The sequence below is a fragment of the Fundulus heteroclitus genome, chromosome 22 (assembly GCF_011125445.2).
Source record: "Fundulus heteroclitus isolate FHET01 chromosome 22, MU-UCD_Fhet_4.1, whole genome shotgun sequence".
Lineage (NCBI taxonomy): Eukaryota > Metazoa > Chordata > Actinopteri > Cyprinodontiformes > Fundulidae > Fundulus > Fundulus heteroclitus.
Window position 1 is genome coordinate 7,307,418 of NC_046382.1, and position 23,444 is coordinate 7,330,861.

General features: G+C 44.2%; 1 protein-coding gene across 1 annotated transcript in view; it reads right to left on the reverse strand.

The window, feature by feature from the left end:
- Positions 1-23,444, reverse strand: part of vwc2 (von Willebrand factor C domain containing 2) — a 56,136-nt gene that overhangs the window by 31,626 nt on the left and 1,066 nt on the right. Inside the window, exons 2-3 of the mRNA XM_036126570.1 lie at positions 7,411-8,107; positions 3,949-4,078 (exon numbers count right to left, since the gene is read on the reverse strand). Of these exons, the coding sequence (XP_035982463.1) occupies positions 3,949-4,078; positions 7,411-8,028 (748 nt within the window). The 5' untranslated portion in view covers positions 8,029-8,107. The remainder of the gene's footprint in view (positions 1-3,948; positions 4,079-7,410; positions 8,108-23,444) is intronic.

Genomic DNA, 23,444 nt, shown 5'->3' on the forward strand with positions numbered 1-23,444 from the left:
TGCAGTAGATGATTCTGTTTAGCAGCTTCAGTTTGAAATAGCAATTAGTTTTAGAGCCGACGTCCAGGCGGTGTCTGTCCAGACCTGACTGATTCAGACACACGTCCACATTTTCCAGTTTCTATTAAAATCTGACTTGAATAATCTGGTTTTCCACGCAGGAAAAAAAAAAAAAACACAACAACACACAAAGCCACATCACAGCCCTCTTACTTCTGTTTGTGCAAAATCACCTGCATTGTTTTACCGTTGCGGTTCGGATTCACCTGAGTTGCATTCTGTTGAGTTATTTAGGCAAAACAAAAGGATGAGCTCAACTATCTGATGCTGAACAGAGGCAATGTGAGAGAAGTAGGCCAACGCCGTGCCAAATGATCTGCGGTTTCAGCCCTGCTTCGAAAAAGCTATTTGCAGGCCTTAAACAAGCTCAAACCAAAGTTTGCGTGTCGTAATTCTTCAACCGCATCCAAAGGACGAAGCCGTTGCTGCAATAGTACTGTACAGTCGAGCAAATACCGTCCCTCTGAGCTGACGCAGTTTGCACACATTTAAATGAGGCATTAGGCATTCGTTTAGTGCAGGATCCACCAAAATCTCTGTATATTTATGCTAATCACAGCCAGAGCAAATAGAGCAGCACAATCTGGAATGTTTGTTGCACACATATTAGGGGAAATAAATGCTGTCCGCTGAAAGCCGCCGTTAATTGTGCTGCCGGATAAGAAAAGGAGGGAAAAGCAACCTGCTGTGCTGCAGCTTTATAAAAAAAAAAAAAAAAAAAAAAAACAGAGCAGGGACGTCAGAGACGGCAGAAAATACCCTCTCTCCCATTTTTTTTTTTTCACAAATAATTTACCTAATTACATTTAGAACAAACACCCTGTGATTCTGGAACGGTCCAACTAATAGTGCGTCGCATGCTGAGGTTAATAAACCCACAGGAATTAACTCCTGACCTGAAGTTCTGTCGCTGAGGAGCGATCAGGACCCGGAGCTCCCTCTGAGGAAAGCTTTGTCTGGATCTCATGGATCATTTCTGCACCTGCTGCCTTTGGGTCTGGACCGCAGACAGCAGCGACGTGTCGCAATGATTGGTGCAAATTCTCCACATCCTCTGGAAATGATGGGAAGTGATTAATGGGGTTACGCCGCTTCACTGGCCTTTCTAAGTGTCCGTTTCCCACGTTAATGTCTTTGAGGTGGAATAAATAGATCAGAATGCGTCTCGCTTGTTTGTTTGTGCTTCTTTTCATTTTCCGTTTGTTTGTTCGCCGCGTGTTAATAACAGTTAAATAGATGTGAGTTGCTTAATAATTCTTGATTTCACTGATCGTTAGTTCTCATTGGTTCTTCTGATAATCTTCAATTAAACTCTTAACTACGTTTGACGATAAATAAAGATGAATCTACAGAAATCGTGTCACTCCTCTGCCATCCACCCGTGTAACTATTGCGTAATTGCCTTTCACGGCAGTGTTTTTGCAGCCGTGGGATGCTGCAGCGTGGCATCGCGGTGCACTGTAGCGTAAAACAAGCGGATCTCTGTGAAAGGCTCTCATTTTTGGGACACATCATCAGAAACCTCCGCCACACGGCCACGGCTACATGTAACGCCGCTTCTACGCCGTCGAAGCAACTGTCGCCGAAGCTTCACAGCCACAGCCAAAGAATAACAGATTGATCTCACCCTACCACGTCTGCTCTGATGAAAACTTACTCACCTCGGCATGCCATATGCTTGAAACTGACACACTTACACACTGCACTGCAAAAAGGGAACTAAAAGTGAGTAAATTTTTCTTGAAATAAGTGTATTTGTCCTTGATTTGAGCAGGTAAATAAGATTATCTGCCAATGGAATGAGTATTTTGACCCCTAAAATAAGATAATTAGATCTATTCACTTAAAATAAGATGATGGAGATGAGTTATTCCTATTTTAAGCGAAAAATCTTATTCCGTTGGCAGATTATCTTATTTACCTGCTCAAATCAAGGACAAATACACTAATTTCAAGAAGATTTTACTTACTTTTAGTTCTCTTTTTGCAGTGAGTGTCTCAAACATAGGAAGCTGAGTGAAAGAGATCACTTCATGGAAAAGCAAATAATTCATCCTGCGCATGAATTTTAATATAGTCTGATTGCTCTCTGAACTCTGGTATTCTTTTGCAAAGTTTAAACAGCTGCAAGCCGCAGCTTCTACCTTACACAACTCTGTAGGTAAACGTCAGCGGGTTCTAAACTAATCTGTCAATACGAGACAGTTCTTCAGATTAAATCCAAAGTTTCCAAACCTCAGACAGCATGAGCTCGATATACATTTGGGACGCTCCCCCGAAGTGACAAAAACGGAGCTACAGGCCAGTTTGTCAAAACCGAGCTTTAATCTTCTAGCAAGAGAATCCAGGGTTGCGTGGGTTCCTGCTCGGCCGTGTCAGTCGTGGTCAGGTAACCTGGAGATCTCTGTTTATGGTAAACTGTGGTAATTTTATGCTAACAACAACAGGCGCTGTCTGAAAATCCTTGTCGGATGATTGAGCCCATGGATTTGGGAGGGGATCCTCTGGAAGACAAGCGCATGCCCTCCCTGCACCACACTGCGCCGTATCCCCGTGTGCCTGTTAGACTGATGAGTCTTCCAACATGACCCCCGCAAATCCACCGGGCATTTCAAAGGAGGAAAGATGGAGCACGGGCCAAACTCTCTGCAAAGGCTCCTTCAGCATGATCAATATGTGCATATGTAAAAAGTCAGCGCACAGCAAAAAAAAAAAAAAAAACAGGGAAAGGGGACCAATATGAAATCCCTTAGATTACAGCAGGCACATATTAATTGAGTGCATAATGCACCACGACGTCCAATATTTTATAAATTCTTCCTACTTGTTATCACTGGAGGTTGTTAATTAAGAGCAGGACAACGTCTGATTAATACCTCGTCAGGAGAATTCATTAGATGCAAATGTTTTGTGGAGTAAAAATAAATCATCCTAATGCGATATTCTGGCTGAACGGATGGGAGCCACGTGCTGAATAAGTCATTTAGTCCCTGTTTTGTTTGTATAATCCAGTTATTTTTACCGACACATTTACTGTAAGCGTCTTTGGAGGCTCCAGCTCCTCCAAAAAAAAAAAAAAAAAAAGTAGCCTGTAATCCACATCCTCAAGATTTCACCCTTTAAGCGATGTAAAAAAAAAAAAAAGAGTCAACAAACCCAAAAGACTGCATCACACTAAAGCACTTTACTCTGAGCAGCGGGGGCGCCTTTATTTCTTTATTTTATCCTCCACGCAAATTGTTTGCTCTTGTTTATATCAAGCAGCCGCCGTCCCTTTAAGACTCTAAGTTAGAGATACATATCGCAAGTCATCATTCTTTTTGCTGAAGGAAGCAGTGTTGCTGACATTGCCATGTTGCATTACACTCACACCAAGAAAACAAGGGGACATAATCTAGGACAAGCTGTCGGGAATCATCTGAAACAATTTCAGTTAATCGACTGTGAGATGCAGAATTCCTCCTCCTCAGAAAGGCCAGGGCTCTCTGAGATCATGGAGACTATAAAAAAAAACAAACAAAAAAAAAAAACAACAGGAACATGCATCGCATACGTCCCAAATAACCTCTGCTGCGGTGCATCTGGAAGTCCAAGGCTAGAGATTAAAGGCAGAGACGTCTGCGTCGTTTATTTCTCCAAAAACAGCTCGACTCGTTAGATACAGTGCAGGATGGGTTGTGTAGAGCAGAACTATGCGAATATGGTTAGATGTTGCACACTGCAGTGCAGCATGCTTTGTTTCTGTGTCAGCAGAATGAACTCTATGCTACCAAGCCCTCATTACTTCAGCTGAAGTGCCCCTGAGCAAAAACAACCAAAAAAAAAAAGCATTTGATGCTCCTCTGTGCTCCACTCGGAGGCTTTTGGCTGAGGGGAAGCGTCACTCACCGCTCTTGCAGATGGGACAGCACTGGTCGGGCTCGTACTCCGGGTCCACGCACTCGGTCTGAGGACAGGCGGACACCGAGCACAGCACCTCTCCGCTGGGCTCGCACCGGCACTTCTCACACGGCGACACCTGGGTAACGGGGATCAGATCGCCACGATAAACGCACTTCAGCACAAATCAGCGCAATTAAACAGAAATGAAGCGGTGCATAGCGGGGACGGAGAAGGAAATTAATCCATGTTTTCACAAAGAAATCTAAAAAACGTAGAGTATATTTATGTTCAGCCTAGAGCTGGATGATAATTCAATAACAATATATAACGATCTATAGACGTATATTGATGATAGAAAAAAAAGAGTAAATCAAAAGTTCAATAGAATAACAGTTTTCCTTCCTTTTGCATTGTAGCCAATCATGTAGGTTAATATTACAGTCATTACATCCTCCTAACCAATCACAACGCAGACCCAGGAACCAAGCTCCGCCCCCTTTAAAGAGTTCAGAGAGCATGTTCTTTTTTCTTTTTTAAAATTTGAGTTTGAATTCAGTGTTTGTGTGTCTGTATCTAAAAATAGGTCACTAAGCAACAGCATAAAACGGCCAGGGCTGCACTTAAAATATATGTTTTGAATTTGTTGATAATTATAGATATCGGTAAATACGATTTCTATTTTAATGATTTACATTTTTGCTATATCGTCTAGCCCTAATTCAGCTCCCTCCCAGTTCAGCAGCACATCTTCTGGATTTGTCTCTCCCGCCTTTGCACATCTAGATACTTTAATGTCGCTCATTCTTCTTTGCTATATTTCTAAAACCCAGTCAGGGTGGATGGGGAGCACTGTGAACTTTAATTTACACCAACATGCTTTGATTTAACCCTTCATTCGCAGCTCTGGCTGTGAGTTTTGGGCAACCCACCCCTTCCTCCCGTCCTCTGCAGCCTAGAACAGATTATCATCCAGGATCTGCCTTCGTTTAATTCCATTCGTCTTCTCATGAACTCTCAGCAGCACTCTGGTCCCTCATAAAGAATAAAGAATAGGTGCCGCGCAGAATGATGCCGCCATCGCCATGTTCCAACATGGAGGCGGGGGGTTCCAGGAGGACGTGCAGGGAAATTTTCACAAAGCCCCATGAGATGTGAGTTTTGCACCACAGGGGTGGCCAATAGTGGAGTGGAGAGAGAGAGAGAAAGAGAGAGAGAGATTTCTGGGTTTCTCTCCTGGAGCTCTTCTCTCCACGACTCGATCTGAGATAAGCTGCAGCCAATGAATCAACGGATGGATGTTTGGTTGAAATACGGTGAGATCTGATATCTCTGCAACAAATCCTGCTTTTCTCCTCCTCCTTTCAGCACAAACCGTCGCTCCCTATGACATCAAAGACGGTTTACCTGAACGTAACGGGGTGTTCAACGTTTCTAAAAAATAACCTGAACACAAGTGTGTGCTCGTCCACGGGGGATAAGCAGCTGGTACGGCTGTACATGGAGCCCCATTAAGGCCTTAAAGCTCTCCTTGATCCGCCGGTTTAGGAGGGCGTCCGTGTCTTTGTAGGACTGAAGTTGTCCCGTCCGCTCTCTGTGATCAGATGATGGGTTGAACGGAGCTCTGGGAGCGGCTCACAGCCTGGGACGCCGTTTTATAACCCAGCTCTGCTCCTAAACCTGCAGTCTGCTGCTTCCCTGGTCTTTATGACGCCGTTTGTCCTCTAATGTTCTCCAGCAAACCTCTGAGGCCTTCGCAGAGCAGTTTGATTTATGCTGAGATGAAGCCGCACACAGGTGGACTCAGGAGGGGGGGGGGGGGGTCAGTGTGAAGGCGACTGAATACAAATACCTCTTTCAGATTTCTATTTGCTAAAATTAAATTAAATACTCCAAAGTGGATGGTTGCAACGCGACAAAATATGTAAAAGTTCAAGGGTTTCAACGCTTTAACAAGGTTGTGCATCTAACACATCTGAATGCATGCAGGAAATACTCTACACTGCAAAAAGGCAAAAAAAAAAGTAAGTAAAATGTGTTTTTGTCCTTGAGTTGAGCAGGTAAACAAGATTATTTGCAATGGAAGTAGTATTTTTACCCCTAAAATAAGATAATTAGATATATTCACTAGAAATAAGATGATGGAGATGAGTTGTTCCTATTTTAAGTGCAAAAATCTGATTCCATTGACAGATCATTTTATCTGCTCAAATCAAGGACAAGTACAGTAATTTCAAGAAATTTGTACTTACTTTTAGTTCCTTTTTGCAGTGTACAAAACTCCTGACTGCCTTAACTTGTTTATGCATTCAGTGTCAGAAAGCCACAACCACGGGGAAGTCTCAGCGCTCTCACTTTTATCGCCAATGAGCGCCTCGTTTTTCGAGAGGCCGGAGCCCAGGACTGAGCCACGCCGTTCAATCAGAAGATAAGGAGAAATCAATGGGAACGGGTGGAAACAATAGAAAGATGCTTCCAATTTCCCTGAGTCGGCCGCCCGAGAGTGTCTGTGTGTCGGAAAAAAAGGTGGAAGAAAAGCCGAGGTGGGGGAGGGGGGGGCGGCGTTTTGATTTACATTCAGAGCTGCTTTCATTTTGCAGCTGCTGGCATGAAGCCGTGCACCTCTGGTCCTGACATGAGGAGCGGAGGCTCCTTCTGCCTGCGTCTCTGCAGAGCTCGTGCCTCCGCATGGCACTCCACTGTGAAAAATGGGAGTGAGGCAGCACTTAGCACAAAGCCCTGGAACATAGCAATCAGGCATGGGGGGGGGAAAAAATGACATCCCCGCCTGTTGCTTCGTTTCAAAGCCCCTCCTCTACTCACAGCACCGAAGCCCGACGTACGCTGCCTCTGGACGCGGAGCCCTCCGCTAGGGTTCCCCGAGCCCAGACTTAACGAGAGGATGTCAGCGGGGGGGCAGATTTAGTGGGAGACATCAGCCTCGACCATCTGCCGAGACGCTACATACATAAAAAGGAGCATTAGGGTTGAATCTATTGCCTCATAAGAGACACAACGCGGAGATAGTGGTGCGATCCGGAGTCAAGCCGCTCTATAAAGACGTGACAGAAGATAAAAGACCTCAGTGATGAGTCTCTGTGTCTTTCCCAGACGCCCACACACGCACGAGCGTGCCCTGCAGAGCTGGAACATCACAACTATCGACTAACCCAATATGGAAACACTCTGCTGAAGCTGCACGGCTAAATTCAGCCTCCGGTAACGTTCTGCTGTTCTGTGAGGGGGAACAGAAGAAAAAACAGAAACACAAGTGCTGACCTTTGCCATTATAAATCTGCCTGCGCGCTCGCTTGTACGCTGCAAGGCGAGGTTACTTGTTTCTGTGTAGTGATAAACTCCATTGATAGCGTGGAGTGTTCGGTCAGCAGTTTTCTTTTTTTTTGTTGTTGTTCGCAGGTCGCAGCGTGTCAACGAGGAAGGAAAGTGGAAACAAAAAAGAAAGGGGCTCACCTTAAACTCCTCCAGCGAGCCGTAGACCTTGCCCCGAAACTCGCAGTAGTTCTTTTTCTCCTTGCACAGAGGGCAGCACTGGCTGGTGTCCACTTTGATGCAGCGGGGGTGGACCTTGGGACATTCAGGCTTGGTGCACAGAGGGCCCTCGTCCGTGCAGAGGCAAGGACACGTCGAGGGGCCCGGCGTGAACTGCTCGCCGATGGCAAACACAAAGCCGCTCTCGTCCATGCAGCCTTTCCCTCTGTAGTCCGGGTAGGCGTACTCGTCTATGGCGTCCAGCGAGAGGGCCACGTCGCTGGTGGGGCCCTCGTCTATTTGGTTGAGACTGTCCTGCTCGCTCCACTGCTCCTGGGACTTGCCGCCTTTTAGTCCCCCGGTCAGGGACCTGAAGTCCGGCCTGGCCAGGTCCGGGGCGGTCCTGTTGGGGCCGAAGGCGTCAGTTTCCTGCGCGGCGTACTCCTCGGGGCCCGGCTTGTCCTCCCGGGACTGGGCCAGCACCCTCTCCAGGCGATCCCGGCCCGGCGGCAGGCTCGCCACGGGGCCACAGAGCGCGCCGCTCGCCAGGAACCCGAGGAGAAGGAGGACTTCTGCTGCCATGGCTACGCGGCGCAGCATCTCTTCCCACCTCCGGCAAGGTGGGGAGACACCTTGGCTCGCATAACACGGCTCACATCTCAGGCGCCAGCCGCTCCATCTGGAAAGAGAAAATTAGACTGGGGTTACGGGCTCCGCACTCTCTGTCACTTTTTATCCCAGCTCTGACTCTGTCTCGCTCGGCCTCTTGGAGCCGCGCGAGTCTCCCGCCGCCGAGCGAGCGCCCCGCTGAGCGCGAGGCGGGCATGTAGCATCAGTGAATCGGATCATCAGGAACAGAGACACAAAGCCAAGTTAGGAAATCGATGGCGCTTGGTACTGTAACACTTCGCAGCATCAATCAGTCTTAGGTGTTGGTGGGGGGGGAATGAATGTCGCCCTGCTAAGCACCTCGTGGTGCAGGGAGCTGAGATCAATGTCTGTTTCTTTTAAATGAATCACAGCCACCGGTACATAAAGAGAGATTGATCTGAAAACAGAACCATAATGCCGTTCTGGTGAGATAACTTTGCAACGGCGTTCACAGATACTGTCGATTTCAAAATAAAAGCCACCCGGCTCCGTCGTTTCTGCGAGGAAGCCGACAAAATGTCACTATCGGCGCCTAAAAAGCCTTCGGATCAGCTGCAGAGGCTGCACATTTTTAAGAGGCTGCACAGTCGATGTTTTTGTTTCTGCCTCCTGCTTAAGTTGATTTACTGCAGCGTCTTGATATTCAAACGCCTCCTGTGATGCGTTGCTGCGTCTGGTGGCCTACTTTCATTCATTTCCTTCACACCCAGTGTTTGCTGTGATCGCTGCGCTGCCTTTAATGGGCTGCAGTCAGTTTGACACACAACTTATTTTGCAGGAAAAATTGGATTAGTAGGCGACGACAGACCCAACTATTGACGCTGTGCCTAAAACCTGTTTGTGTCGAGTTATTAAAAAAAAGACAGCAGATCATAAATACGGCGCCTTTCAAAAGGTATTCACACCCCTTAACGTGTTGCAGCTTTTATCAAGTTAGGACAGCAAACTTAGACGTGTTTGGTTGGGAGTTTGTGTGACAGACCAACTAAAGGCAACTGTGAAGTGAAAGGAAAATGAAACGTCATCGTCTTCTAATCCTTCAACAAATTAAAAGTGTGTTCTGCTTTTTTAATCAGCCCCCTGAACTTTGATACCCAGAAATAAAATCTAGCCCAACCTACTTCTGATGTGAATAACTAGGAACAGAGCAGACAGATCAGGGAAAGGGTTTTAGACATTTTTAAAGCAGGATGAGGTTAAAATTAAACGTCTCATAGAGCTCTGCTCAATCCATCACCTACAAAAAAAACACTACCAAGGTTTGGCCGCCCAGATCAGGGGTCAGTTTGGGCCAAAAAGGCTCAAGATGTTTAAAAATGTGACGATAATTAAAACATTTTAGTTTTCTCTGTATTTCCTGCAGTTTCCTGCACAGTTCCTCCATGGCATTTTCACAAAGAAAGACACTAACAATGTAGAAGGAATAATTGTTTTTATTAAATTACTTTTTCTATGTATATGTGGCAATATGAACTGTTGTCTTAATGGCAAAAAGAGCTCAATAGATTTTACTTTCACAAGTGGAGCCTTACTGCTTTCATCATAGTGCTCCGCTTGATTTATGCATACAAGAAGCTTCAATAATAATAATACATTTTATTTAAAAGGAACCTTTCTGGACACCTCAAGGTCACCGTACAAAAGGATAAAAACACAATGTCAGAAACAAAGTCAAAACACAGAATAAAAACCATTTAAAAATACAGAGAGAACTATAATTTACTATAATTTATGCTGGGTCTATTTCGTGTTCAATGGAGACTGAAATGGGAAGGTAAAAGAGGGGAAAAAGATCAATTATTTTCTCAATTGGTTGAGAACTGTGTTGTTTTTCTTGATGCCATTTTTCGATTAAAAAAAATGAAGGTTCGCCAAAATAAAACATTGTTGGGGCAACAACAAACATTTGGAAGGAAGTGCTCTGGTCAGACTAGTCCAAGGTTTAACTTCCTGGCCCACATGCATAACACTGTATGACAGAAAATGTGCCTCCTAAACACAACTACTGTTGGGAGAATAAAAAAAATCTAATGACTTTAGATTATAGGGAGGAGATTCTCCTTCTATCAGAATAATGACCCAAAACAGCCAGAACCACAATGCACTGGTTTAGATGAAATCATATTCATGCGTTGGAATGGCCTAGTCAAAGTCCAGGTCTAAATATTATAGAGAATCTACAAATGTACAAAGCTGGTAGAGAGATCCCCATAAAACACATAAACTTCAGGTGGTTCTGCAAAGTATTTGCAAAGAGGGGCAGAATATAAATGATATTTATTTGTAAAACATTTTGAGACCCAGGAATCATTGTTCCCTTCAATTTCAGGATTGCACACTCCTTAGTGCTGGTCTGTCAAAAATAATAATAATAATAAAATAAATCCTTCAAATCCTTTATTTACAACATGAGAAGTTTCAAAGGGTGTGAATACTTTTTTAAGCCAGTGTAGATGCACCAAAGATGCAACTAAGCGCTCGATAACCAGTCGGTGAACACGTCTGGCCGTGTGGAGGGAAGCAAAGCAAACGTCGCGGGCCAGATTTCCTCCCCATGCTTTAGGTGACGCCTTTTTGATATTCATGAATTCAGCTTCATTCGGCGGGACAAGCGACGGCGCCGCTATCACCCGGGTGGTATTTGACGAGCGTTTTTCCTCTGAATTGCCACGTTTGAGGCAGACTCCTCGGAGGCGGCGACGAAACGAGGAGGAAGCAGAGCGAGGTGCATACCGATAACGCCGCTGCAGCTGACAGAGACAGGGAGCGATGAGCCCAGGCCTCATTAGTAAAAGGACCTCATTTGTCTTTTCCTCGGCCTCACCTCTCCACCCTAACAGCTGCTGTGAGCTGTCAGTCTAATGCCGGCGCCGCCATCGCCGCCGCTGCTCTGCTCTGCGTCAGGATGCGGCTCTGGGTGGCCTTCGGGACGCTTGGCAAGAGGAAGCAAACTGGCCTCGGCAGCCCGACGCTGCAGATGGATAACTGGTTTCCTCGCTGCTAGTGTCTCTGTAGCTTTGCCTCCTAATGGTGAAGCAGACAGTTTACAGCAGCTTGTTGTGTCACAAATTCATGTCAGAATGTCCCCCGAGTGAATGTTAGTGTCATAGCTCGCTGAGTAACAAGTCGGAGTAATGCACTTTAGGACTCTAAATTGGACATAAAATTTGAGAGAGCCTAGTTGGCAAATAAGCCGAGCTCTCGACTAAAACGACCTGTTGATCGGAGACGTTTGCAGGATCCAACGGAGCCAGCCAAGACCGTAAGCGAAGAGATTTCAAATCCAAACCAACGTGATTTCATTGCTGTCACTTTGCCTGTTTCATAAAGACTCTGATAAGATAAGTGAGGCATTGCAGAGCGCAGAAATGAGAATTTGCTTCTCTAAACCTTGACTGGGAGGCTGAGAGCAGGAGGGTTTGCCTTCACGCGTTTGTTGGCACTCCTGAAATGGATGTGTGAGAAAGGCTTGAAACAAATTCATCACACAAAAATGCTGCGATATTTAACCTTTAAACTGAGTGCATTTATTCTGTAGTTGCAAATAAATCTTACATTAAAGATTTTTATGAATTAAAGGATACAATGCCATCCTTATTGGTACTTCTGCTGTCCACGCTTTTTATTACCTCCTGTTTTACCAATAGAACAAGGCTTGGTGGTCGCTGCAACATTTCAGGACCTTGGAGCATCCAGTGAGAGGATCTCCATTCCTTCTCTGTAGATGTTCTCCTCAGCTCCCTGCACAGCAGCATTTATATTAGGCTTAGGTCTGGGTCTGAGACGGCTGTGCAGGAACGTTGATTTAGGTCTGGCAAATCAAGCAGTTTGTATCATTATGCTGAGGTCAGATCCACTGAAGATTCATTTTCTTCTTTCTGTCAGAGTTTGCATGTAAAATGTCTCGATATATCAAAGAGTTCATGATGCCAAGCACTCTAACAGAGAACCCCAAACCAAGACCCACTTTTTGAGTTGGTGTCAATCCGCTTCCAAACAGACCCTGGTGCGGTTCACTTGTGGTTTGACTACAAACCAGCCTCGGTCTGACCCAACTACAGGAAACATAGGTCTTTTTTTAACTTAAGGACCCGTAGCAGGACATCTGGCAAAGATTAGCCCTTAGTGTCGCTAATGCTGCTACTGTGGGTGCTGCAGAGCGCTAGCCTGGCTACCTAGACCCATTTTCGCTTTGACTTTGCTAAACAGCGAAGTGAGTCTGGAACTGCTCCCATAGAGCCTCTATCCTGATACCGACCATCATATGAGCGGGGTTTATATGTTGAGTGACGTGCAGCGCCCAAGGATCCATCAACCAAAACAAACAAGATGGCCGCCGCTACGGCGTTTGTTTGCTAGTGTGCTTTCTCCTGTTTTAAAAGAATCATTCACCGTAGTCTCCGCTCCACCGCGGCTCACCATGTTGAAATATATCGTGAAATGATGACAGCGGGAGTCTGATTGCACCTTTTTCACGTCATGTCCGCCGTCTCTCTGATTGGTTTACTTTGCACCTGTTAACCCTCAGAAAAAGCCCTCAATGGTTAGCAGATCCAGACTAACTTCAGCCGTACCGAAGAGAAGCAAAAGTTAGTCTGGCTGGACAGGCTAACAGAGCCCATCGTCTCTATTGGTTTGCAGGACGTGTTTGCTTCAAAATCATAAATATAACATTGTGAAACCTTTGTTTAATGAGCTGCTCCTGAAATACACGTTTATTACAACTGCAATAACGGCATTAATGTGCACAACAGCAATGCAGCTCACAGGACTACTATGTATGTTTGTGTCCCACCCCAGTCATCTCTGTCCAGTGGGAGCAATAATCGCCACAAGCGTGGCTCTATTGCAAGTCATAGTTCACTTGTAAAATGTACAATATGAAAGCAAACTGCACCAAATGAAAAAAAAAAACGAACAAACAATTACTAAATAGGCGGCTCAAAGGACCTGGTGTGAATGCACTCTTGGTCTTGTTTTAGCAAAGCAAGCAGTCGTAATGAAAGTCCCAGCAGAGATCAGACGATTCCACACATTTATGTTTGTGAAAGTGCAACAAATAAGGTTTTCTGCTAGCCTGTTTCCCACGTAGCTAGCATCTAATGATCATTAGGAGACTTGGTGACCCCAAGATGTGTTTATCTGCTTATCTGTGCTTAGCTTAGATGCATAAAAGGTCCAGGAGGGAGACCCAGACATCCCTCTCCACACTGACACCTCCAGCTCATTCTAAGGGATCCTGCACAGCGGTTCCCAGAGCAGAAAAGATATATTCAATTCAATGAGGTTTATTTCTATAGCGCCAATTCATAACACATCTTCTCAAGGCACTTTACAAGAGAGAATCTATCGAATCATCCAAACAGATTGGTTACATTTTTTTCTAAGGAAACCCAGCAGGTTGCATCAAGTCTCTCCAAGCAGCATTCACTCCTCCTGAAAGACCGTAGAGCCACAGTGGACAGTCGTCTGCATTGTTGATGGCTTTGCAGCAATCCCTCATACTGAGCATGCATGAAGCGACAGTGGAGAGGAAAACTCCCCTTTAACAGGGAGGAGAACCTCCAGCAGAACCAGAACCAGGCTCAGTGTGAACGCTCTTCTGCCTCGACCCACTGGGGCTTAGAGAAGACAGAGCAGAGACACAGAAAGCACAGAAGCACACATTGATCCAGGAGTACTTTGATATGGTAATAGAGGATGATCTGCCTCCCCTGGATGATGTCACAGCTAACAGAACGCCAGACCAGGTGTACCTTCTATGAAGAGAGAAATGACAGAGACAGGTTTCAGAGGGGTTGGTAAATTTAGCTTCACTGATTTAGTAAAAACGGCTGTTTGTGTTTATGAGAAAAAGATTGTGTGGTAACAAATTGTTACCGCAAAGCAAAACAAAACATGATTTTTGATTATGGGTACAAATAAAAGTGGAGTACAGGGTAAATGCTCTGATTTGTGCAGTAACTATATTCATCCACTCTTATATTCAAACTATTTAACCTGTTATATCACGTTCACATCTTTTAACACTTTTTTCTTTTTACTCTTTCAAACAGCCCTGAGCCTAAAAGAGAGAGATATAATTTGCCTCGAACCTCACATTTTCACTAAGAAAGACATTTAATTATTCTCCAAACTAAAGTAATAGTGGAGAGATTGGGTCAGACAGAGGAGAGTGTGGGTGTCTTCAGCAAGACTCAGGACTAATTTATTCTCCATACTTCACTAATCTCCAAATACAGTTTTTCCTCGCTGGCTAAAGATGAAAAATCACTAAGTTGTTCTAAATATATCATTCAAAATATAGTCAGATATGCAATTTTTATGAAGCCTACAAGCATTGAATAGAGAAGAATCAGCGTAAGTCAACAGATGGTTGACGGTTTCTTTCATTTCTGTGAGACTAAGCGAGTTTACACCCATCGGTTGTTGATCCAGCTCGGGAAACAGACAGAAATGTGACTAATACGGTTATTAATTATGCAGATTTCTTTTTTTTCTCCCTCTGCTGTTTTCTTGTTTGCTTTGGCTCTTTGAGAACTGACAGCTGAGGAAGACGCTCTTAAAATCGTGCAATTTCCCTTTGAACTAACCGAATTAGACTTCCTGCACAGGCCAGTGGCTCCAGTCTTCAAGTGGCAAATCGTTTCCACCTCTCAGAGTGACGTCCGGCCAGTGAGTGGATTTAAATGTAAAACGCAGGTATTTCTCTCCTTACTGTAGTCTTGAGCCGTGAAATCTTATTAAGATGTGTTTGCAGATAAATCCTTTCACCCATTCTTCATGTTCAAACACTCTGATTTGTATTCTTGTATATAAGCCATCTGGTAAAAGGTCAGAGATTTATCTCTGGCCTACAGCTCTGCAAAGACGTTTTCTTTGCTTTTTCTGCTCCGTAGTCGATGTTTGCAAGGACACGTTGAAAGGGAAGAAGCAAAACGGGCAAGCGAGGAGTGACTCGAAGACACAACGGGGTCTGTGGAAATTAGCAGAAGTCACGATATGAGATGAAATCAGATAAATTACAACCTTGTTCCGATGATCTGTTGGAGAGTGAGAACGTACGCGCAGCGCCGGCTTGTCCTTAATTTACACCGTGCCACCGCGGAGTAAAAGTAATCTTAGCCTGGCTGAAGCCATGGCTCTGTGAGCACACGGGAGTTTACATAAGCCGACATCACGGAGTTCATTCGCGCTGGTGACACATCCAAACACCCACTTCATAGATAAAAAGGGAAGAAAGGAAAAAAAAACGCAGGTATGTGAGCAGAAAAACAACTCTCCAATTAACACTCGTCAACCCTAAATAACGATCTCTGGAAAACAAACACTTGTTAATGCTAGAAAATTAGCATCAGACACCTTTTTAACCGCGCAGAGCGAAGTGGGCCCGCTGCTTTCACCGCTTCTGCAAACCCCGCTCTTCCATATGAGTAGAAAATGATGCACTCGTAGGGTTATTAATATTTCAAATTTTAATCACAATCGCCTATAGATTAATAAAAGCATTAATAAATTATTTGATTTCCTGTACATGTTAAAATATAAGTCCGTCTCAGTGACATCAACCCTAACCCAACTATAAAGCTAAACTTGTTATATAGGTTCCTTATACTCAAAGTGATATATTACCAGTTTTTATTACTATTAATGTTGACAACATTTAATTTTTTAGACATTTTGGAAATTACATAAGACCAACAAATGTCCAGCAGACAGTCAGCAACTCCCTCGGTAAGGAGGTTAAGTCACAGAACATCATTGCTGAAGAAGCTGGATGTTCACAGAATGTTGCATCCAAGAATATTGGTGGAAAGTTAAGTGGAAGGAAGAGTCTGGGGGAGATTCAAGTCGTGGCTGAAGTCAGAGGTTCAAGATCTACATACCGTGTTTTCCGGACTATAAGTCGCTCTGGAGTACAAGTCGCACCAGCCATAAAATGCATAATAAAGAAGGAAAAAACATATATAAGTCGCACTGGAGTATAAGTCGCATTTTTGGGGGAAATTTATTTGATAATATCCAACATCAAGAACAGACATGTCATCTTGAAAGGCAATTTTAAATAAAAATAGAACGGAGGCAACAACAGGCTGAATAATTGTACGGTTAGCTTACGCTACATGACACAACTGAGAACGTGCCTGGTATGTTAACATAACATATTAAAAGCTATTCAGATAACTATAACATAAATAACATGCGAAGAAGTTAACCAAAGCGCCCGTGTCAGTCCAAATAACTAAAATGCAGTGAAATCTTCATCCTCGGTGTCACTTTCAAATAACTCCGTTAACTCCAGAGGTAGAAGCTGCGGCACTTCCGCTTCTACGTCTCTTACGTCTGATTCAACACAGGCCTAGAGCGCCCTCTTGAGGTTTGGTGTGAAAATAACAGGCGTAATGATATACCGGTAAAAATGTGTAATAATTTCACACATAAGTCGCACCAGAGTATAAGTCGCACCCCCAGCCAAACTATGAAAAAAAACTGCGACTTATAGTCCGGAAAATACGGTACCACACACAACTGTGACATTCCTCGTGTTGAGCTAATCCTGAGCCAGAGACAACCCCAGAAACCATCCTACCTGCGCAGAAGAGAAACAGAACCAGACTTCTGCTCAGAGGTCCAAAGTCTTGTTTTCCTGAGAAAGTAAAGTCTTCATTTCATTTGGAAACAAGGTGCCAGAGTCTGGAGAGGCACAGAATCCCGTCTAATTCAGGGTCAGTGTGACGTTTCCACAGTCAAATGTCATCAGTGGTGCCGTATCATCTGCTGGTTCTGGTCCACTGGGTTTTTCTCAAGTCCACAGTCAACGCAACCATCTACCAGGAAACCTCAGAGCGCTTCACGCTTCCTTCTGCAGACGAGCTTCATGGAGATGCTGATCTCCTTTCCAAGCAGGTGCCGTCCCACACCGCCAAAGGTACCATAGGCTGGTCCCGAGACCATGGTGGTTCTGTACCTGACTGGCCAGAACCGGGTTTTGAATGAAAGGTGAAATGTCTCCACTTTGGTCCAGGTTCACTGCAAAAATAGAACTAAAAATAAGAAAAAAATTCTTCAAATGAGAGTATTTTTCCTTGATTAGAGCAGGTAAATATGACTATATGCCAATGGAATAAGACTTTTGCCCTTAGAATAGGAACAATTCATCTCCATCATCTTATTTCAACTTCAGGATGTCTAATTATCTTATTTTAGGGGTAAAATACTCATTCCATTGGTAAATAGTCTTATTTATCGTCTCAAATCAAGGAACAATACTCTCATTTCAATTCTTTTTTAACTTATTTTAGTTCTGTTTTTGCAGTGTTGTCCAAAGGACATTGATGCAGGAGTCTCTGGGACCCCAGCAGCGTCTGTGACGTAGATCTTTGGGTTTTTATGATGTCTTTAAGCTTTATACGCTCGGCCATTAGCGGTCCTTGCTGTCGTTTTTCCACCCTGGCATTGTGTTAACACAAACCCGTGCAAACCACCAGAATTGTTTATTATCTACCATTCTATCTGCCCCTTTAAAGCAGCGAGGATGAAACATATCCTGTGTTGTTTATAGCTGACATCTTTTTATACCTTGTCTACCCTAAAAAGAGCCAGATGATGTTTTTACATGCACTCATTGTCTCACGCTGACCCCCGTGTCGCTGCAAGTGCAAAGCCGTTAGCCAACGCTGTTTCTGAACACATCTTTGATTAATAAATAATGGTACAAGCAGCCGCCGCGAGCCTAATAAACCCGCAAACAAACCACACATTCCTGGAAAACAAAACAGAGGCTAATAGTGCACATTATCCGATCATATCATTAGAGATTAATGGCGGCGCCGCAGCGGTGTTTGAATTAGCAGCATAATGTTGGGTTTCTTGTAGCACTGAGCCAGCTGGCCCTTGGACCAGCGATGTAAATGTGGTCCGTTCAAATCTCAGACCTGACAGGTCGATCAGCAAGGGCACGGTGTGTGGGGGGGGGGGGGTCACTGCAGGAAAGTCAGCTGCAGAGGGAGCTGATTTCCATAAAAAATTCAACGTAATGTGGGCAAAAGAAAGAAGAGGGAAAAAAAAGTCCTGACTCAGAAAAAAAGGAACCCTGTTACTGTTGCACGTGAGCTTTTTTGCACCATGAATATTATATACAGAAATTAATATTTCAGTTCTCTAAATGCTTACAACATTTGGGATTGTTTCATCACTCCAGTACCTTTGCTAAGAAATAATTACCTGAACTTGTAAATTACTTATTGTAAAACTAATGCCATGCTCCGGCACTTCCAGCAGTAATTAAAACACTTCCTTTGTTTCAGATCACAAACAAAATTAGCTATTTTTATGTTCAGCCTCTTTGTAATCAGTATTTATTGAAATGCATTATATTAGACTTTAAGTAGAAACTGTGTATTAACACAATTTAGAATTTATTCGCCCAGTCTTCTAAACTTTTTTGGTGATAAATTACATTAATTGTTCATTTTCAATGAGAAAAAACAAGTATTTAATAGTGATTGCCACATTTTTTTTGGCACGTCTAATAAAGACTTGTGAAACAAATCAAATCAAAAACATGAAACTTTAATCGCAGTAGCTTGATCTCACTCTGAACATCTGAGGAAGATCCTACCTGTGGAGGAAATAAAATCCAATCATAAGAAATAAATGTTGGTTAAAAATTCCCAGATGGTACAATTATTGCTACTCCTGCTGTTCATATTTGTGCAACCTCCTTTTGCCGGTAGAGCAGCCCTCGGTTTTCAGCTACAACGTGTCACCAGATTGAATCACAGAGAGAAAAGGGGGATATTTGACCACTGAACGATGTCTGGAGAGCAGGGGTCGCCACCTCCAGGCCTCAGCAGCCAATATCCTGCAACTTTTCACTGCCTGCTTGAGGATGAGGAGCGAGTGTTTCAGCCGTTTGATTGGAGTGTGTGGAAGTAGGGATGCTTCAAAAAGTTGCAGGACATTCACTATCGAGGGCCGGAGCTGGAGAACCCTGATCCAGATCATCCAGAGTCCAAGGTCCTCCTTAAAGCACTTCTCTCCTCAGCTCTCCCTGATTTTTTTATTTTTCAATATTTGGCTCTAAGGACTGAGAAGGCTGACTGTATGTCTGGTAAACTATATCTGTGATGATTTGTCCATATGCGGTGAATCGTTCTCCTGCTGAAGGACCCTTTTTCTGGCAGAAGCCACCAAATATTTTCAGTTTAATTACATTCTATTTATATCATTCACAACACACACCACCTCAAGGAATTTTACAAAGTCATGTCAGTCAAATCACGCAGATTGGTTATAAAGTTAATTTCAAATATCTTAATTTAAGAAGGTATATAAACTCGGTTCTTGTCCAGCTTCTTGGCCTGTGGCTGAAAGAAACGGACCCATGCGTCACGTCAGTTTACGCCCCCAGGAAACAAAGTCATGTACTACTAATTAAAAGTTCCTAGAAACTGGGATGAATTAAAAACAATAACTTTAAATGAAAAAAAAAACTCCTGTTAAATGTATTCTACAGCTGCTTTTAGAGGTGAAGTCCTTGTGCCACCAGTGATTGTTTCAAAAAAACAATTATTTCTTATCATTTGTTTTTTTTTTTCATTAGAGAATTAACTTCTCCACATTTTGTTTTGGAATGCTACTGCGATTAAAAGTACATTTATTTTAGGGCTTGTTGTGCATCTATACCAAGAGCGCCAATAAATCAGGACAGCTGTGCTAAAAAAAACTCAATTCTCATGTATTAAAAGCAAGAACTCAAAGGAATTTGACCTCACGTGGAAAATGTGCCGTCCTCTTCCTCGAATATCATCAACCACTCCTCCTTTTTTTCTTTTCTTTTTTTTTTACCTCTCTGCTTAATTAGCATCGCTTATCCTCTCTACAATAAAAGCTGGAATTATGACTTTGCAGCAGGAGGAAATTATAATTATATCCCAATATACGAAAATGCACTGCGTTGTTCCGCTCCCCCGTTAACAATGCACATTTAAACGCTGCCGGTGCCTCTGTTATTATCTCCGACAGCCGTCATTGTTTCCACTTACTACTGACATTTAGACGTCTCTGCTGGTGGAATGAAGTCAACATCAGCGCTCAGCAGCTGGAGCCGTAGAAACGCCTCTGTCAGAGGCCGGAGCCCCCCCCCCCCCGGTGGACCTGAACGCTCTGACCGCCCCGGGCACGGCGGCGGGGGTTTAATCAAGCGTCAGGGACGGAGCCGGGCTCCCGGGTCAGCCTTTCGTGACGCTGACCGCCGAATGGACGCGTGACTCATGAAGGGCTGTCGCTTTTATCACAGGGCAGGGAGGATCTGCACCACACGTCTCGACAACAACGACCTGAGCTCACGCTTTTTGGAGTTTGGAGTTTGGGCTGGTCACGTAAAAGTGAGCCGGTCGAGTTGAGTAAACACCGACCTGCCTCCCGCTTTCATCTCTGATGTCACTCAGGGAGGTTTCTTCCTGCGAGGTTGATGGCTCTTGCACTGACACAATAACGCTATAAATAGGAGCAAAAAATGCACCGAGGCGGCGCTTTCATCTCCAGGAATTCTCCACACTCCAGATTAGACGTTTCTACCCATTTATGTATTCCTAATTACAGTTTTGTCTTGGCTAATAGTCTCGGATTTGAAGGAGTGTCTGGTTGGCAAGTGTGAGGCACAACATTATGATCACTTACAGGTAAAGGGAGCTCCTATGATCATCTCCTCATCTCTGCAGCTGTTAGCAGGTGAGTAGAAGCAGGAAAAAACATGGGGCTTTCAGCAAAACGGCCTAAGGTTATAATGCTGGTTCTGACTTATAATGCTGGTTCTGACGGGTCACCGTACCCATCAGAACGGGTTAATGAGCATCAAACCTGCATATTTGCGCTCCTGTTAAACTCCAACCATAATTTCAGCATTCCTCCGACTACAGGCGGTTTAGTTTTATTATATAGCGTATTAATTACACAGCATTTAATTGCATGCCTTGCATGATTACAAAAAAAAGTTACATTGATTGCTATAATGTTTTTAGCGACTGGCGTGGTAAAATCGTTTAACCTCGTGGCAAATCGTTCGCTCTGGTGTTGGATGGAGTTATTAGCGTTCAGCACCTCCCCCCCCTAAACGGATTGACTTGTCAACAATCTGTCAAACCGGCATTCCCCGTCATTAACTGTTATTGCTGTGAAATAAAACGTATTAAGACGGCACACCCCTTCAGAAACATTGGAATGCTCTTTAAATTAAACAGCCAGAACAGACAGAACGAGTGATAATATTTAACTACCAGTGTTTTATTCTGACAGGGTACCAACAGAACAGCAGTCTGGGTGTTTTTCTACACGGACCTTGCAGGTTGTCCCTGTGAACGCACGGGTTCTCTCTGGGTACTCTAGCCTCCTTCCCACAATTCAAAGCTAATCCTGTTATGTTAACCGGAGTCTACATTTCATGTGAAAGTGTCTGTGCACGGTTGGATGTTCTCTGTGTCTTATTGAAAACAGGCACCCATCCTCCCCCCCATGTTTAATCACTCGTTAACACAAATGGCACATCAGCCAATCACATAGCAGGAACTCAGTGGATTTAGGCATCTTGCTGAAGTACCAACCGAGTATCAGAATGGAGCAGAACGGAGGATTAAAGGGACTTTGAACGTTGCGTTGTTGTCATTGCCAGACGAGGGTGTGTGAGTCTTTGGAAACTACTGATCTACTCTCAGGTTTACTGGGAATAGTGCAAGAGGAGGAAAATATCCAGTAATGCCTTTTTTAATATTAGAGGTCAAAGGAGAATGGGCTGGCTGATTTGAGGTGACACAAAGGCAGCAGAAACTCTTTGTTAGAACCAAGGGATGTAGAACAACATCAGTGAAAACACGACGCCTGAAGCCGTGAAGCACATGGACTACAGCAGCAGACGACCACCGCGTGTCACTCCTGTCAGCTTAAGAACAGGAAACCATTCACAAAGATTCGCCTAAAGAACAGGCGGGAAAAGATCTGCGGAGTCCCTCAGGCTTCAGTTTCAGCCGCTACAATAAGATGGTGGGTCAGAAACTGGCACAAACAAAGTAAAGCATGGATCCATTTTTCTTCCCACTGTCGCTTTATGCTTGCTCAGTATGAGGGATTGCTGCAAAGCCATGGACAATGCAGACGACTCTCCCTGTAGCTCTACGGTTCCCCAGGAGTGAATGCTGCTTGTCGGGACTTTGAAGCAATCAACTGGTTTCCTTATATAGGACATTTTTGACCAATCTGTATAATCTGACCCAATCTGTATAATATGATTAAACTTGACTTTGTAAAGTGCCTTGAGATGACATGTTTCATGATTTGGCGCTATGTAAATAAAATTGAATTGAATTGAATTGAAATTGAATCCATCCTGCCTCGTACCAACGGTTCAGGCTACCGGTGCCGGTAAAATGATGTTACGAGTTATTTCCCTGCCAAACTTTGGGTCCGTTCCACTTCAACACCCCCAGCCTACCTGAGTGTTATTCCTGAACATGTCCTCGCCTTATAGACCACCACATGGGTGCAGCTCGGCTTACGGCTTCGTCCAGCAGGACAATGCACCTGGTCCATCAAACCTCACGTCTTCTCCCACTGGTTTCTTCAACTTGTCAATGAGTTCACTGTACTCAGTCCAACTGAGCTGGAGGACGGGCATCACAGCAGGGAAGCCAACAAGTCATCAGCTGTGGAACCAGATCTCCCAGGAATGCTTCAAATATATATTTAAATCACTATGCCACGAGGAACTGAGCAGGTTCTGGGGGCAAACGGGGGTAAGATCATTGTAGCCGGCTACAGGAGTACCTAATAAAGTGGCCATAATGCAACTATGATGGAGGAACCGCTCAGTCTAAACGTTGTCTGCATTTAGGAAGAATTTGCAGGTGACGGTGAGATGCCGAACCCTCGTGGTGCCAGAGGAAAGGTTCACGGCACACGGAGTAATCAGATTCCAGTCGACGTTTCAAAGCAGAACTCTGGCAGATGTCCCTCTGAACACTCTGAGCGGATGTCCTTCAGAGGGAAAACCATCTCCTCGGGGCTGGAATTAACTCAGAGGGACAAACATGCCCTGGCCATGGTGCACGGTTGCAGAGTCCTTGCAACTCCGCTGAGCCGAAACGCCCCCCAAGACATGAAAACTAGACTCCGAAACAACAACAACAACAAAGCTATTTACTTAAGGGTTTTACCCCCAATTCCAAAGAATTTACCGGGGATTAGATGCGAAATGTTTGATTAGCTGTGTTTGGGCCTGGCAAGACTGATCCAGGATTGAACAAACAGGGTTTTAAATCTCCTTTTTTTCCCTACACACAAACAGCGTGAGATGATGAAACCCAATTACA